The 16,438-nt window shown below is 31.0% G+C and overlaps 1 protein-coding gene across 1 annotated transcript in view; it reads left to right on the plus strand.

Annotated features, from left to right (window-relative positions):
• The window catches only part of LOC142334470 (uncharacterized), a 712,180-nt gene that overhangs the window by 19,012 nt on the left and 676,730 nt on the right, over positions 1-16,438 (plus strand). Inside the window, exons 3-5 of the mRNA XM_075382526.1 lie at positions 4,798-4,968; positions 10,121-10,291; positions 15,312-15,497. Coding sequence (XP_075238641.1) covers positions 4,798-4,968; positions 10,121-10,291; positions 15,312-15,497 — 528 coding nt within the window. The remainder of the gene's footprint in view (positions 1-4,797; positions 4,969-10,120; positions 10,292-15,311; positions 15,498-16,438) is intronic.

Consider the following 16,438-nt stretch of genomic DNA (forward strand, 5'->3'; position numbering starts at 1 on the left):
CTACACTCTATGGCAAATCGCGGACACAAAAAAAAAACATGTTGGGGGCTCTCTTCCACCTCGCACTCTGGAAAATTTTCAGATTGATCGAGCCCGAATCTATACAAATAAGACCTGAATTCCCCATGACTCGCCAGAAATCTAGAATTTAATACAGTTTCTAAAAGAAGATTTTATTTTAGATAAATTGGTGAGAAAACGGTTCACTAATTTATTAAAAAAGACAAAAAAAGTATAATGAGACACTCTCTTATAAGTTGAATTAAAGCTACTTTACGCATTGGCGTAAACAATTGCAGAAATTGTTTTATTGAATTCTCTTTTTATTACTATTATTATTATTAAAAATAAAATATGTAATTGTGTTATTGTTTGTAATTGTGTGTGAAAAAATAATAAAAATTATAATAAATATTTATATAGGTATCTACAATTTTTATGGTATTTTTAATCCAAGGTTGGAATAGAGTCTATAGTTATTGTTAGTTTTGTGTTAATCGCATAATTTAGTACATTTAAGATAAGTGTAGATAACTTAAGTTTGCATTCACTGTAATTTTTTTTTTTATACCGATTACGAATGAATGATTTGGAAACACTAATACAAATAATATATTGGACAACCAACTACATTAGTACCACAAATAAATTTTGATTTATCCAACTATTGTAGATATATTATTAACCGTAACATTAAAAGATGTAACTTGTTCATACCAGGTGTGTGAGAAAAGTAATGAGATTGGTAACACTGCGAGCGATCTGGCAACGCTGTGTCTACCGGTCTGTGCTTGACCGGTTTGTTCATCCCACCCACATGCTCAGTACGAGTTTCAACTCAGGTTCAGCTAACACATTATTTTTGACAGCGCCATCAGTGAAGTTGTGTTTTTGTTGTGTGTTACGAAAATGGAGCATCGGAATTTAGAGCAACGTTGTGCAATCAAGTTTTGCGTTAAACTTGGGGAATCCGCGAGTGTGAACTTTGAAAAGTTGAAACAGGCCTATGGGGAACATTGCTTATCAAGAGCACAAGTTTTCCACTGATGCAAATCATTTTTGGAAGGCCGAGAACACGTTGAAGATCAACCTCGCTCAGGGAGATCTTCAACTTCAAAATCTGACGAAAACGTTGAGGTGTGAGGATTCTTGTGAGATAAAACCGTCGTTTAACAATAAGGATGATAGGTAAACAGTTGAAGTTAAAAACTTTCACCGTACAAAAAATTTTGACAGACGATTTGGACATGCGAAATTGATGCCGAAAAACCTCACAACGTAACAGAAGGATAATCGAAGAAACGTGTGCGTTGATCTTCTGAGAGGATTGACAATGACCAAGAATTCTTCAATCGTGTGATCACTGGTGATGAATCCTGGATATTTGAGTACGATCCTGAAACAAAGCGGCAAAGCGAATAGTGGTACACTCCGTCATCTCCTCGACCGAAAAAATGTCGAATGAGGAAATCAAAGATAAAAACAATGCTGATTTGCTTTTTTGACAGTAGGGGTATCATGCATAAAGAATTTGTTCCTTCAGGACAAACTGTCAACCAAGTGTTTTACAAAGGTGTCCTTGAAAGGCTCAGGAAAAGAGTGATTCGCGTGAGACCAGACATTGCAGACAAGTGGATGCTTCATCATGATAATGCCCCGTGTCACAAGGCCATTTCCATCAGGGAATTTTTGACCTCAAAACGCATTCCTACGGTTCCTCAACCCTCCTATTCACCTGATTTGAGTCCTTGTGACTTTTCCCTTTTCCCGAAAATGAAGCATGTCGTAAAAGGACGTCATTTTGGAACTCTGGAGAACATTCAATAGACTGTGATCGACCAGTTAAAAGCCCTACCAATTGAAGCCTTCCAGCAATGCTACCAGGGTGGAAACTACTACTCCGCCGGTGTATAGCTGCCCAAGGGAACTACTTTGAAGGGGAAAATATTGTTGTTTGAAAAAAATTAAAAGTTTGGTAAGTAAAAGGTCAGTCTCATTACACAAAAGGTTTTCTCACACACCTCGTATAATGAAAAAGAATTCTTGATAATAATTATACTCATCTCTGCGCGTATATTTTAGGAAAATATCAAACAAAATTTTATTATCTTATAATGGTAACATTTGATTATTTGCAGTTCAAGTTTGATAAATAAGTTTTATTTTTATGAATTTCCTTTAATTTTTAAAAAAAATTTCAGAATGATAAGAAATCAGCAAAAATATCATCCAGTAGTCTCAATCAAACTCAGTAGAAAAGCGATTCCGATAAATAGCTTAAAATATCTAATGTTTAATAAAAAATGTTAAAATATCTAAACCGTCAATTCAGATCAGCCATCTTAGTTCAAATCTCTTTTACAGGTCTAGTAAATAAAATCTATTTCCAGAAAGATGAAAAATAATATCAATCTTAAACTGATCATAACAGAACTGAGACATAAGTGTTTGTGAACAAAATTTTAAGTATGGGGATAACAATTATTTTCTGACGGTTGAAAAGTTTTCACGAAACGATTTTTAACAAATTTAAATATCAAACAGACTACTGGTATTAGTCCGCTATCGCTGTTGAACAATGCAGTTTCTACTTAACTATCGATTAAGTAATTCTCCCCGTTGTCCGATTTAAATTTATTACGTTTCATGTCTTAAAATTTGTACTTTCTAAGAAATGAGTTTTTTGACCGGCTTCCAGGCAGTGCTGGGCTAAAACCGATTTCTCACGTCTTTTATACTTATAATGAGTCGATTGCTCCTTTATTCGGCTTTCAGTATTTTTTTAGTTTATCCTAAGTATGTTAACTGCAATTGACTTTATAAATCAGTTTTGGAATGGCCGCCCTTTCTAAGGGTTTATTTTTCTTTTTAGCAATTGTAGAATAGAGGCCAATTTCTAGATGTAGCCCACGTAAAGTTAAGTTTTTTTAAGTTTTCTTTATCTATCGGAGGGAATCATGCGGCTTTTATCCATACTTTCTCCGATCCTTCTCTATTGATTTTATGCGATTGATAAATTTTTACCGATCGTTTTCTGCATGCTGTCAATATCCTTCTAGCAAAACAGTCGAATTCAGTTGTCATTCTTTGCTATAAGCTCTAAACAAATTGACACTCGTTTCGCTCGAAAAACCGCAACATTAAAAGCTGCCATTTTATTTTTAATATCCACTTATTAACTGATGTTAATCAACAGCCGCTAATGTTGTCGATGAAGTTCCTACCGGTATTTTATTTAGGCGTACGTGTTATAAAGTTAGCGCCTCTTATAAATATCTCAAGAATGGAGTATTTCCTTACTTCTTTAAGTCTACCGTTGTTATCCCTCCACCCAACTTCAGAAAGGTTTTGCTCTTAATTTACAAAATATAGACCGATTTTGGTTCTGACCGTATTTTCAAAATGTTTTTAAAAAACTTCAAAAATTTCTTGAAAAACATAACGTATTTATGACTACAAAAAACTCTCTACTGACGGAGCTATTAGAAAATATTTTAAATAGCACTGATAAAAAAAAGATTCCATTTTCGATATTTTGCAGGCTCAGTAATGTATTCTATTTACTTCCACATTTCTTATTAATGAAAATATTAGTAACTACGTTATACGAGGAGTTGCTTACTGCTGGAGTCGCCTTCTTCTGACCGACCGTAGACAGGCGGTTGAAGTTCCATCTTTCGATAAAAATATACGAATAAACTGTAGGCCCTCACTGCAACACAAGGAAGTGTTCTCGGACCGTTGTTCTTCTTATTTTTTATTAATGATCTGTCTCAAAATCTTGGATAATTAAGTTCTTCGCATATGACACAACTATATATGTTATACTTACTTACTTATATTGTACTATATATTTTATATTTGAATGTTATTATCTAAATGCACTTGAAAATTCTAGGTTCGCGAGTTCAAAAGATTATTTTCTGCGTGGATAGTAACAATCTTATTTTAAGTATCGAGAAAACTGCAGCGTTGTGCTCCTAATATAGAGGTTATATGACTAATCGTGTTGAAAGAATTCCATTAATGAATACGTATAATATTTCTGTTGCTCGTAGTACGAAATTTCTAGATCTTAGAAAACAAATTTAATCGAGATGATCAGACTGATTTCATTTGCGACGAAATGAAACCGTTCTAGTTTGCTTTGAAGCGTCTTAATAAAACGCTAAGCTTATAACATCATTAATTACTTTTTATACTTACATAAATTTCCCGTTACGTAAATTCTTAAGGAGAAATTTCCCGAACCCGAATTAAAATATTTTCTGTTACGGTTACAATAACTTCATTAATCCTTTTCTTTAAGTGACGAAGGTCGCGTATTCTTTGCAAATTAACAGTGTTTTTTTATGAGGAAAGGGTAGAAGAAAGATAGGAATGACAATGAACATAAGGAAACAAGTTATTGGCAAATGAAAAGAGATGCTCAAGATCGAAAAAAGTGGAAAACCGGTCTGGTTGAAAACTGTCGCAAAACGGAACCATCAAGAAGAAAAGGAAGATGAGTAATTACTTTAAAGGGTTTCTGAAGTGACCGGCTAAAAATCTAACATAAAATCTAATTACAAAATATCAAAATTCAGTGTGAATAACCTTATTGATGTTTATTTTATTCACAATAAGAAGAGGCTGATGTCCTCTGATTTTATTATGATTTTATGATGAAAAATGGATTTTTTTAGTGTTTTTATCTCAAAAATATATTTTCTGTAAATCTATCAATAATTTTTATTTGTACTGTTTTTTAATGAAATATTATTTGGAAAATTACAAAATTTTTAATATAATTTGCAGCTAACTTCTTCATTTAGTAATTGGAGTACATTAGAAACTGAAATAAAAGTCAAAACACAAAACGCTGATATATTTTGTTCAAATAGGATTTCAGAAATGAATTCTAAATGCAATGAAAAGATTAAAAGATTACTTTTAATGAGTATAATTTCTTTTGATGAGCTTACAAATGTAAGTATATACATACCTGCTAATACTATTAAATACTATTTCACTTTTCAGTTCATTTTAGGTGTATACAGATATATACATGAAATCTGAATCTTCCAAAAATATTTATAATATTTAGTGAAATTTATGTTTTTTTTTATTTTTATTTTTGTTACAAAAAATATTTATGCATCTCCATTTTTACCGTTTCTTCATTTTTACTGTTTACTGTTACTGGAGTAAAGATTTTTTCTATTTATGTTTTAAAAGATAAATTACATAATATGAAGTCTGATCATGAGAACGGTTACACTGGGTTATGGGTTAGCATGAAAATAAACATTGTGTTGTCTATGAAGATAACCACAAAATCATTGTTAAACATTATAAATGTGCATTTATTATATCAAACAATTTGAAATCTGGCACTATGAATATACTCATCTCACTGCGAACCGGGTGTTAGATTAGTTTTTTGTTTCCTCATCAGATATTGTCTGTACGACAAAAGAATGTTCTTCTCAACAAAAGTTATGAAAGTGTGAATGTCGCTTGTAAGTGCTGACAATATCTTTTTGTTTTGTTTGTATAATTATTGGTATATTGATTTTATACATAAATTATTTTTCATAAAAAAATAAAAATGACTATATGCAGCAACTTTAAATTATTACTTGATTATATGGAGAAGAGCCAAATCATTCAATTCATATGTACATCTACGCGGCCTGTTAAAAAAATACGTAGACTGTTTGAATTGCGCGGGTCAAATCCGCTTGGCGTCATCATGTTCGTACAGATCAGCATATTAGAACGCAGTTTTTTTATTGCAAATATTATTGGTTGCTTAGCTACGCGGTTGTTGTGAAGTGTGTTTTTTCGTTTGGTGGATTTTAGAATGAGTGACTTGAATTAGCAAAGCGTTGCTATGAAATTTTGTGTTAAACTCGGAAAATCTGCGAGTGAAACTTCTGATATGCTCAAGACGTCTTTAGGCGACGTTGCTATGAAGCGTGCGACATGTTTTAAGTGGCATGGGGTTTCAATGATGTTTGAATCACCATAATGCAAGATTGTTCAGGATAAAAATTCACACACAGTTATTGAAAATGTAAGAGAAGCAGGAAAGGTGAATGCACTTGGTGCTGTTTCAAAAGTCAAGGTACAATGACCATTCTTTTTTAATTTTTGGAAAAAGAAGTACCATCTAAAAGATAATCTACTTGCAAACATCCATGACGCTTTATTGAGCGTCCTGGACGTCCTTCCACGTCAACTGACGACTCAAACGTAGACAAAATCAACACCCTGGTTCGGGAAAATCGACGTCTGACTATCAGAGAAGTTTACTGAAGTTCTCAAACATCTGCGGGACGCTATCCGGCGCAAAAGTCCAGAAATGTGGAACAGTGATGACTAGTTTTTTCATTACGCAACGCTCCAGCCCATTCAGCCCTCAGAACTCGTGAGTTTTTGGCCAAACACTCGATCACTGTTCTTCCCCACCCACCCTACTCACCTGACGTCGCTCCTTGTAACTTCTTCTTGTTCCCCAAACTCAAAAGACCTTTGAAAGGAAGAAGATTTGAGACCGTTCCCGAGATTGAGACAAATGCGACGAAGGAACTGAAGAACATCACAAAAGAAGCGTTCCAGGACTGTTTCCAAATGTGGAAACACCGTTGGGATAAGTGTGTGCGTCGGGGAGGAGAGTACTTTGAAGGGGACCCAGACAAGTAACTTCTAAATAAAGTACATTTTGTTTTATGACGTTAGTCTACGTATTTTGTGTACAGACCTCGTATATGTGAAACATAAGTATGCTACAAACTAATGACTTTATAATATGACTTTATATAATGACTAATATTATTGATTTGTTTTGTTTTCTGTATGTGTATTTTAAAAAAAAATCTAATCAATTTTTTAATCAATGCAAGTAGATTATCTTTTAGATGGTACTTCTTTCTCCAAAAATTAAAAAAGAATGGTCATTGTACCTTGACTTTTGAAACAGCACCAAGTGCATTCACCTTTCCTGCTTCTCTTACATTTTCAATAACTGTGTGTGAATTTTTATCCTGAACAATCTCACATTATGGCGATTCACAGTCCACACGCATGAAAAGTTGTTTTATCGCTTAAGATGAGTGTTTTTATTAAATGTTTAACTTCATACTTTTTCATAATGTTACTGTATAAGCGAAGACTTACTTCTATTTTAATCTATTTCAAATGCTATTATTGTATGGTTTAAAAAAAAATTTATTTAAATTAATTTAAAAAAAATAGAACGTATTCTATAATTTATTTTAACAGTTTTTAAATATATCGTTACAAAAGAAGGTAACTGAAAGCTAAAAAATTACATATTTTTATGTAATTATTAAATATTACTTAAGAAGGTGAAAGTTTAATAGCATTTTTTGATCGGATTGTTGGCTTTTTTATTAAGATTACAAAAAAAGTTCATCATTAGAGTAGTATTACGCAAATGAAAATTTTAAAGAAAAGAAAACAACAATTCTTAACCGAATTACTAACTTTTTTTCAACCTCCGGAATTGATTCATAGAATGAGATGAATGATTTTTGGCGTGTGTGAAGAAAATGGTATGCCTGACCGAGATTCGAACCCGAGACCTCCGGATGAAAGTCAGAGACGCTACCACTTACGCCACGGAAGCCGGCAACTGAATTACTACCTAAATTATATCAAATATATATATTAAAATGAGACCCAAATAATAATCTTTCAAAATGACTGTGGCAATAAAATTTTTGTATGCTTTAGTTGAATGCCAGTCATGGAGAATATTAGCTCAGGGACGTTGACGCTTGGCGGTCGTATTTTTACCGCACTATGATTTTACGAAATGATATGTTTGTATCTCCCCTTTAATATAAGGACGTGTTTCTTGTTTTTGTTTTAAATCTGTTACAGATGATGCAGATCGATATCTGCGATTTAGCTCAGGACACCTCTTTCAGTCTCGCAGTCCCCCCAAACCAATTCCTAGATGCACGCATGTTTAGATGATTTAAATTAAATTTTTTTTTTCTTCAAAAATATACAGATGCTTCTTACTGCATAGAATAAATAAAATAAGCCGATCGACGTCACCCCAGCCGCGAAAGCGATTTTTTTTTAAATCATTGTAAGATCCAAACTCCTTTCTCATCTCAAGAAGGTGAAGATCGCAGACGGACAGCAACGAATGAGAAAGAAAAAGCCCAGCGTCGCTCGACGAGAGAAGAAACCTGCACTTTCCTCTGTGTCGCCCTTTTCAGGGCCATGGTACAATTCAAAGTTTACGGTTTGTAACTTATTTATAGCCGGTTTTACGGAAAGGCAGGCTAAAGAAGACAAGAAGAAAGAACAACGATGATCGACCCGCTATTACGGGCTGCAATCTGACCCGACATGAATCCACCCGAGTTGTAGTAATAAAGACAGCCCAAGTGAAGAAAATTTCCTAACTTTGTCTCACCAACCACTCACCCTCCTTCCTAAATTTTACAACGTCACCGCCAGCACATGCGATCGCTCCTCCTAGAAAGGGGAGTGGATTGCATCCTCCAAACACTAGGCCCCCCGAAAGGAGTATTCCTGCTAGGATGGAAGGATGTAGCACCAAAAGGTCTTCAGGGTACAGATTAAAATATGATACAGGAGTAAGGATCTTTGGAAAAAGGTTCTGCTATTAGTAGTGGGGAGATATAAATTCTCCTGCTATCCTTGTGTTACGAGCTCAAGAAATGTTCCATAAATTTATTGAAGTGTAGGTAAATGACCACAACTAGGTTGCATTACACTGTAAGTGACATTGTGATATTTATTTTATTTTGAGAACTCACTGTTTCACAAAAACTGGGCCCAGATTCAGTTTGTAGTCGATCTAGATTCCGGCCAAATAGTTCTATTAAGAGAAACCCCATTGACCACAGTACACCAAAAACGTGGCATCAAATCCATTTAAAAGTAACTGTACTCTTCATTGGATTATTAATGTAATTTCTGTAGCTTCTGAGAACATCCATCATACAGCTAATTGATAATGATGCTAATTATTCACCCAAGGAGTTTGGATGTGAATATAATACTCAATAAGTGATTTAATTGTATAATGATTTACTTTTCTATAAAATTTGTGTTAGTGCTTATTAGTAGTTCTAGAAAGAAAGAGAGAAAATGACATCATCATATGGAACAGGAAATTGAGTGATGGAAATGATACTGGATGTCCTCAAGAGCAGCAAAAATTCTTAAGGAAAAAACAAAAAATAGAAACATCTTAATAACAGATAAGTGCATAACAATCTAATGCTTGGAAAGTGGTGTAAGTAATAAATTAAATAATGCCTACTAAAATGAATTTTCACAATAGAAGAAGAGTTAATAAGATCAAATTGCCTCAGCAGAAGTTCATAAAAATTGGTCGTTTGAATAATTTGATTCAATAAATAAATAATTAGAACACTTTAGTGTTGTCTGTCCTTCAATGTATCAGCTTAGACACTACAGGTATTGTTAATAACTTAAAATCCATGATCAAATTACAGTGTTTGTATGGGCTTGAAATTCACCAAGTTACTAAATACCTGATTTGAATATGGTAGTCAAATTGGGTCTGCTACTTGTAGCTTCTTATTTCAATGATGCTAATCATTTATCCAACCTATTCAATATGTCAAAAGTTGGGACATGAAATATCAATGAAGAAATAATAAATCGTTCTATTACTGTAGTCATAACTGAATTATTGTGTTAGTTTTTATGTTTATGGTGGGTTTTAAAAGTGTTAGTGTAGAAAATATTTTACACAATTTTCTTTTTCATTTATAGAACATTTTAGTTTGCTCAATCAAATACTTAATTTAAAAATTCTCCTGATTAGCTTCAAATGAGTATTTTTTGAAAGATTTGTGTTTATTTAATCACAGTGTGTTTATGTTTCTGAGCAGATGTGATACATATTTGTGTGTGTGTGTGTGTGTGTGTGTGCGCGCATGTGTCATGCATCAACCATGAGTTCATAAACATACAACATATTTTAAGTACGCAAGATTACTCTTTAAGATATATTCTATTTAGTCATCTATTATTTTAATCTATTTTCTATTTTACAAGTTGATGTACTGTAATTTTTTTTTGTTTTTTTTTTTAACCACAGATATTTCCAGGTACTAGCAACTGGGTGGATATCGATAGAAAAATTACCGAATCTACTTTGAAAGTACAAAGAGCTTGTGAGCTAATTAAATCAGATCATTATAAATGTTATCTCAACTTTTTAAACCTACTTTTAATGGACAATATTGAATATGAAGCTATGACAGCATTGGTAAGAATAAATAGTTTTAGTTTTGCATCAGTTCATTTTAATTTTTTTAACCAATAGTGCACATTAAATAAATGTATATCGCTCAGTTTTAGTTTAATTACAGCTTATTATTAGTAATAAGAAAATCAAAATAGAGTATTATTTGCAAATAAATAATACTAAATAAAATAAAATACTAAATAAATAAAATAAAATTAGCAGGCCCTAAAAATTAACCTATGAAGAATTTTCGTTCCAATTTCATATTAAAATTAATTCCAATTAATTTATGAATTAGTACATATTTCTATGTATATTGCATGTGATTGATTTACAATAAAAATGGATGCACCTTATTTCAATTTTTTAGATTTTTAATTAAATACTGGTATTTTGCTGTATGAACAGCATCATGGAATTAATGTAGAACTTCTTGCTATTTAATGACTATTAAAGTTTATTAATTATTTGAAATTTAATGTCTTTTCAAAAAAAAACTGTCACCATCTCTTTAGACTTCCTCACCCATATTATTTTACCTATGTAGGGTAGTTTTAAGAATTCCTGTAGAATAACAGTTAACCCACTGGGTTGGTCTAGTGGTGAATGTATCTTCCCAAATCATCTGATTTGGAAGTTGTGAGTTCCAGCATTCAAGTCCTAATAAAGTCAGTTATTTTTACACAGATTTGAATACTAGATTGTGGATACCAGTGTTCTTTGGTGGTTGGGTTTCAATTAACCACACATCTCAGGAATGGTTAAACTGAGAATGTACAAAACTACACTCATACATATCATCCTCATTCATCCTCTGAAGTATTATTTGAAAGGTAATTACCAGAAGCTAATCAGGAAAAAGAAAGAAAAGTATCATTTCCATTTGAAGAATGAATAACAGTTCATCAAAAAAAAAATTATTTCTAGAATAACAGAGGCTTGGTTCCAGCATCTTATTCAACTTTATCACCAATTTTATATCTTAATAAGCTCATAAGTATTATCATCAAAATCAGGCCTCCTTTACATGAATTAAATGTAAAACCTCCAACAGTAATACTAACATCATTAGTTTTTGTAGGTCACCAGTCTTTTGTCTTACATGATTATGTTCTGTGTGTAGTGTTCAGGCTCGGAAAATAATCTACAAAGTTATTCAAATTTGTACACAATACATAATATATAGGTCAATACATAACAATTTGTAATTATTCAAATTTATTTCAAAAAACTTAAGTATGATCATGTAATATTGGCAACTTATACAACAAAAAGTTTTTCCATTAAATTTTTAATATATGTTTCATAATTTTTCCCCATAATTTAATTAACCTAAAGATTGCTAAAACACTTTTATTTTTTCAATCCTTTATCTTATTTCAAAAATATTTTTTGAATATAAAAGGGAATTTTGATTATTTTCTGCCATGTTTTGGATTGTCTTGTTTTAAATAAAAATATAATTTCTTAAATTTTTATTTGTTTCCATGTGAATTTACTTTAAAATATTTTTCATAATTGAATTTTCTACAAATTTTTAAAATAGATTTCATTTGTATATTGGAAATTTAACAAAGTAAATTTATGTCAAACTTAAAAAAAAGTAGTATGCTATTCAGTTTAGATTATTTGAGCTATACAATCTTTCCTGGAATATTTGGAATATACATTTAAAAACTTTTTAGATCAGGAAACACATAATATACCATCAATTTTGCCGCATGATTTATTTCGAACGTTTCAGTGTAGCCTCATATCACTGCACCAGAAATCAAGGTCTCATATTATCATTGGAGCAGAAATCAAGAAAAAAATATTTTGCTACTATAAGTGTAAAACTAACCAACACAGTGCATACAGCAGAACTTCAATCTGACTGATGGTAGCTTACTGGCATATTAAAAAATGAGCTGAGCCAAGCACTGAAGTTTATTACTGTAACAAATCTTTAAGATAAATTAGGACCAAAACTTTTATTATTTCTACTTCTTGCTTTATTTTTACACATTTTCTTACATTCAGTATGTCATATGAAATCAGTTAACCAGTTACTGATTGAACTTGCTAAGTCTTTTATTATAATTTTATTAAAGCAATTTAAAATTCATTCAGTAAAGCTTTACTTATGAATTTGGTTTTCCTACTTTACAGTCATAGGGAAACCACGGAGGTGCATATCTAATCTATTCCATTAAGATTTTATTAACCTTTAAAAATAAACATTTGGAAAAGAATGTTTATAACATAAATTGATCAATTTTTTATTTTAAATTTAAATGGACAAACAATTACTGAGGCTAATTCTGAAAAAGAAGAAAATAATGGCACTGAGAGTGTAACAAACATATTTGAGTAATTTTTTATAAAATTCTAAAAAAATAACATAGCTAATTTAACAAAAAAATTAAGAAGCAATATAATAATGCAAAATGAACTTTCATCAAATGAGGGAGTAAATTACTAATTTCAGTTTTAATTAATGACAACTTGGAGTGGCAAGCAGTTTGTAATATCTTTGACATCACTGAAGATTTTGTTTCTTTGAAAGATAAGGTGTTCTGAATTAAGCTTGAAAATTACAAAATTTGAGATTTTATTAATGACGGGGTCTAAAGAAATATACAAGAAAATGGAGCTTAAACATTTGATGCCATGAAGTTTTTTATAACCTTAAGAATCATGATACTTTGAGAAAAAAGGTTAAATTTTTATTCAAAGTGGGTTAGGTAATCTTACTGGCAAGGTAGATGAACCACTCATTGTTATTGTTTCTGAGGTTTAATATAAAACTAAACTGGTATAAATAAAGTATGACTGCTCAACTTCACCAGCAGTTCAATTGATTTTTAGTTTTTTTAAGTATTAAATAATTTCAGTTATAACAAATAATTTATGGGTGAACATTAAGTTTTAAACAGGGATTATATTTTACTGCAGAATTTAAATATAGAATAATTTATATTTCTGTTTTGTACTTTTATTTCAACAAATTTGAACAATTTTGAACAATTTCAACAATTTCAACAATTTGAACAATTTCAAGTAATTTGAACAATTGTAGGCTTCACATTATAATATATTTTAAAATTATATTATAACAATGAAATTAATAAAATAATGTTTTGTGATACGAATTTTACTATTAATTAATATTTTACTAGCATTTGTAATTTTTATGGATAAAGGTTAAAAAAATCTGTTTGATTGAAGGATATTCATAAATAATGGATTAGCTAGTGAGGAAAAGGTTGAGCAGTTTGAAAAAATAAGAAAAATTGAATAAATTACTTAAATACACATTTTATTATAAAAATTATTTATGCATTTAACCTTTTGTAGGCTGGCAGGACATAAACAAATCCAGGTTTTTCAAAATCTAATATAAATGTAATGGAAATCTGTAGGTACGTTTAACAGAACTTCTTAGTCCGTTATACTCATTATAATGCAGCATAAGTGTTAATTTTCTCATTTATCAATAGATATTGGTACTTTTTGGAACAAAGTTTTTAACAACAAACTGTACACCTACACTATTGAAATTTTTTTAAATCTAATTTTTTTATCAGAATTTGTGTAACTATACTTTAGATATTTTAATTATGTTATTAAATTTTAAATAAAATATTACTCAACTTTTAATTTTGTGTTTTTTGAAATGCTGAATGAAAACACTCCAGGGTCATGTTCTGCAGGCTTTACAGATTGTTTTATACCCGTAAAGAGGGATTATAAGCTTTAATGTAGAGCAGATTTGAAGGGATATATTATGAATTTAATATATTAAAGGAAGGATGAGGCATTAAATCAGAATTTGACAATTTTGAGTTAGAAGAACAAGATTTCTTGAACCTCACAGAAAACATTCGGGGTGAAAAATAGGTTATCTATTTTGTTAATTATTTCAGCTCTGTGAGGCTGATGGAGAAATTAAAAGCTTAAAATTATTGACATGTGGAATATAATCACATAAGAACTAATCACAGAGGCTAACCAAATATTATGACTGTTAGAATTTTATAAGTTACATTTTTCAGATTTTAATTTCTTTTCAGGTACCATCCTTTCAAGTTCTTTTGACTACAGTTACTCAATTTCATGATAATTTGAATGAAATTTATGGCTTTCTTCTCCCACAATTTAAAAAAGAAATATCCATATCAGAGATTCAATAATCGTAGTCTCTTTTCAAATTTTTATTAACTTTTAACGACTGATAAACTTGTTTAATATTAAATTTAAGTGTGAAAATTAAGCGATAAATTTTAATTTCAAATTATCATGAAATTGAAGACACTGAATTCAAGAGAACTTGAAAGGATGGTAAGAAAAGAAATTAAATCCTTCATAGTTGTAGCTGACTACAATAAAATCATGGGAGGTGTAAAGTTAGCTGATTGGTACAGAGTTTTGTACGGTGGCAACAGAAACTCTAGAAAGTGGTGGCACAATACAATGTAAAACGGTATGTATATCTGAGCCTACAAAAATACATTCATTATACATATTACTGAATAGCTTCTGAACAACTTATAATAATTTAGATAATTTCATAGGTAAATAAATATACGTAGAAATAGTATAATCTATAATAAGCATAGTAGTAAATATAATGCTTATTGTAATAAATATAATACTATGTTCTGTATAGTAGATAGTATTAATTAATTTTAACCTTTTATGTATAATCAACTCCTTTAACCCTGATGGGACTCACAAGTCCATTTCTTAAAAATATGTTACAAATTATTCTAAAATTATAACAAAAAAAAACCTTATCGTCATAGGAAAAAGAAAATGCAATGAAAAATTTGGATTTAAAAAAATGACTTAGGCCAGAATTTAAAGGCTTAATGCAGTTTCATATTCTTGAAAGGTATATACCTATAAATTCAGAGGTTCATAATAATCCTCTAGAGGAAGAGATGTATCATTGTGTCACTAAAGTTAATAGAAGAGGTTGAAAGTAGCCCAAAAATGGATTATTTTACATATGAATGTCTTTCATTTGATGTTTTGGTATTTTTGTTTGTGATTACAGTCAATTAGATTTACAGAACAGAAAAATATTTCTTTCAATGCGGATGAGCTAAAGTCAATAATTCTTAAAATTTTAGCTGAAGCAAAAGAAATTTGTAAATTTAAAAAATGGGAAGAAAAGAGGTGTTACATGAAACTACAATCAGTTACACTGATTTATGAAGTGGAAGCTAAATTATTAATGGAGGTCAGTGCTTAGTGTTAATAGCATACAGTTTCTTTTTTTTATTTGTTACTTAAAGAAGAATTCTTATCAAAAAATATGCTTTAAGCAAAACAGATGTGCTAATTTTCAAACATACATCAGCAAACAAATTACAAACTGCAACTGTGCAGAAGAAGACTCACATCAATAAAATCATCTTTGACATATGATGTGTATCTTTCAAGATGTTCCTTTCCCTTCCAACCATCCACTTTATTTTTCTCTGTGGGGATTTCATCTAGTGACCTGAAATTATCACAGAGATGCAATGGGATTAACCATTCCTGTATCCTACAGTTTTCCTATGAAGCACACTGAAAATACTTCTTCAAAAAATTCTTTTGAGGTTCTGCAGTTGCTTGAATGTACTTCCAGAAAATCCACATTTCCTCAACAGATGAAATATCTTAACAGAGTTCCTCGGATGATGGAATTGGTAGTTTGTGAAAAAGATGCGTAGTGATCTATTTAACTCAACATTCAGCCTCATCCATTTGAATACTCCTAACGTATCTAATAAATGGCACAGCAAAAATATTAATGGCTTTAACTTTGTTAGTTGTGATCAACTGTTGATGACAGTATTTACACGCTTCAAACGTGATTTGGGCCTCTCTTAACATGTCAGTGGTTTAAATCCACATTTTTTAAACCAGAAACTGGTTGGTAGGTTTTGCCTCAGTTTATAACTCCTGATCATAGAAATACATCTTTGAAACAGCACACTCATCCAATTGTGCCAAAATAGGACATAGATAAGTCTTGTTTAATGGGATTTACCTGATACCTGTCTAAGTCAAATTATAAGTGTACATTGACACCAAACTTTACCACAAATTGAATTAATTGTATTATGTCCCTCTCAGTGGCAGATATACATTTGATGTCATCTCGTATATACATGAGGTGGTGGAACTAAATTG

This window comes from Lycorma delicatula, chromosome 1, assembly GCF_047948215.1.
Source record: "Lycorma delicatula isolate Av1 chromosome 1, ASM4794821v1, whole genome shotgun sequence".
Lineage (NCBI taxonomy): Eukaryota > Metazoa > Arthropoda > Insecta > Hemiptera > Fulgoridae > Lycorma > Lycorma delicatula.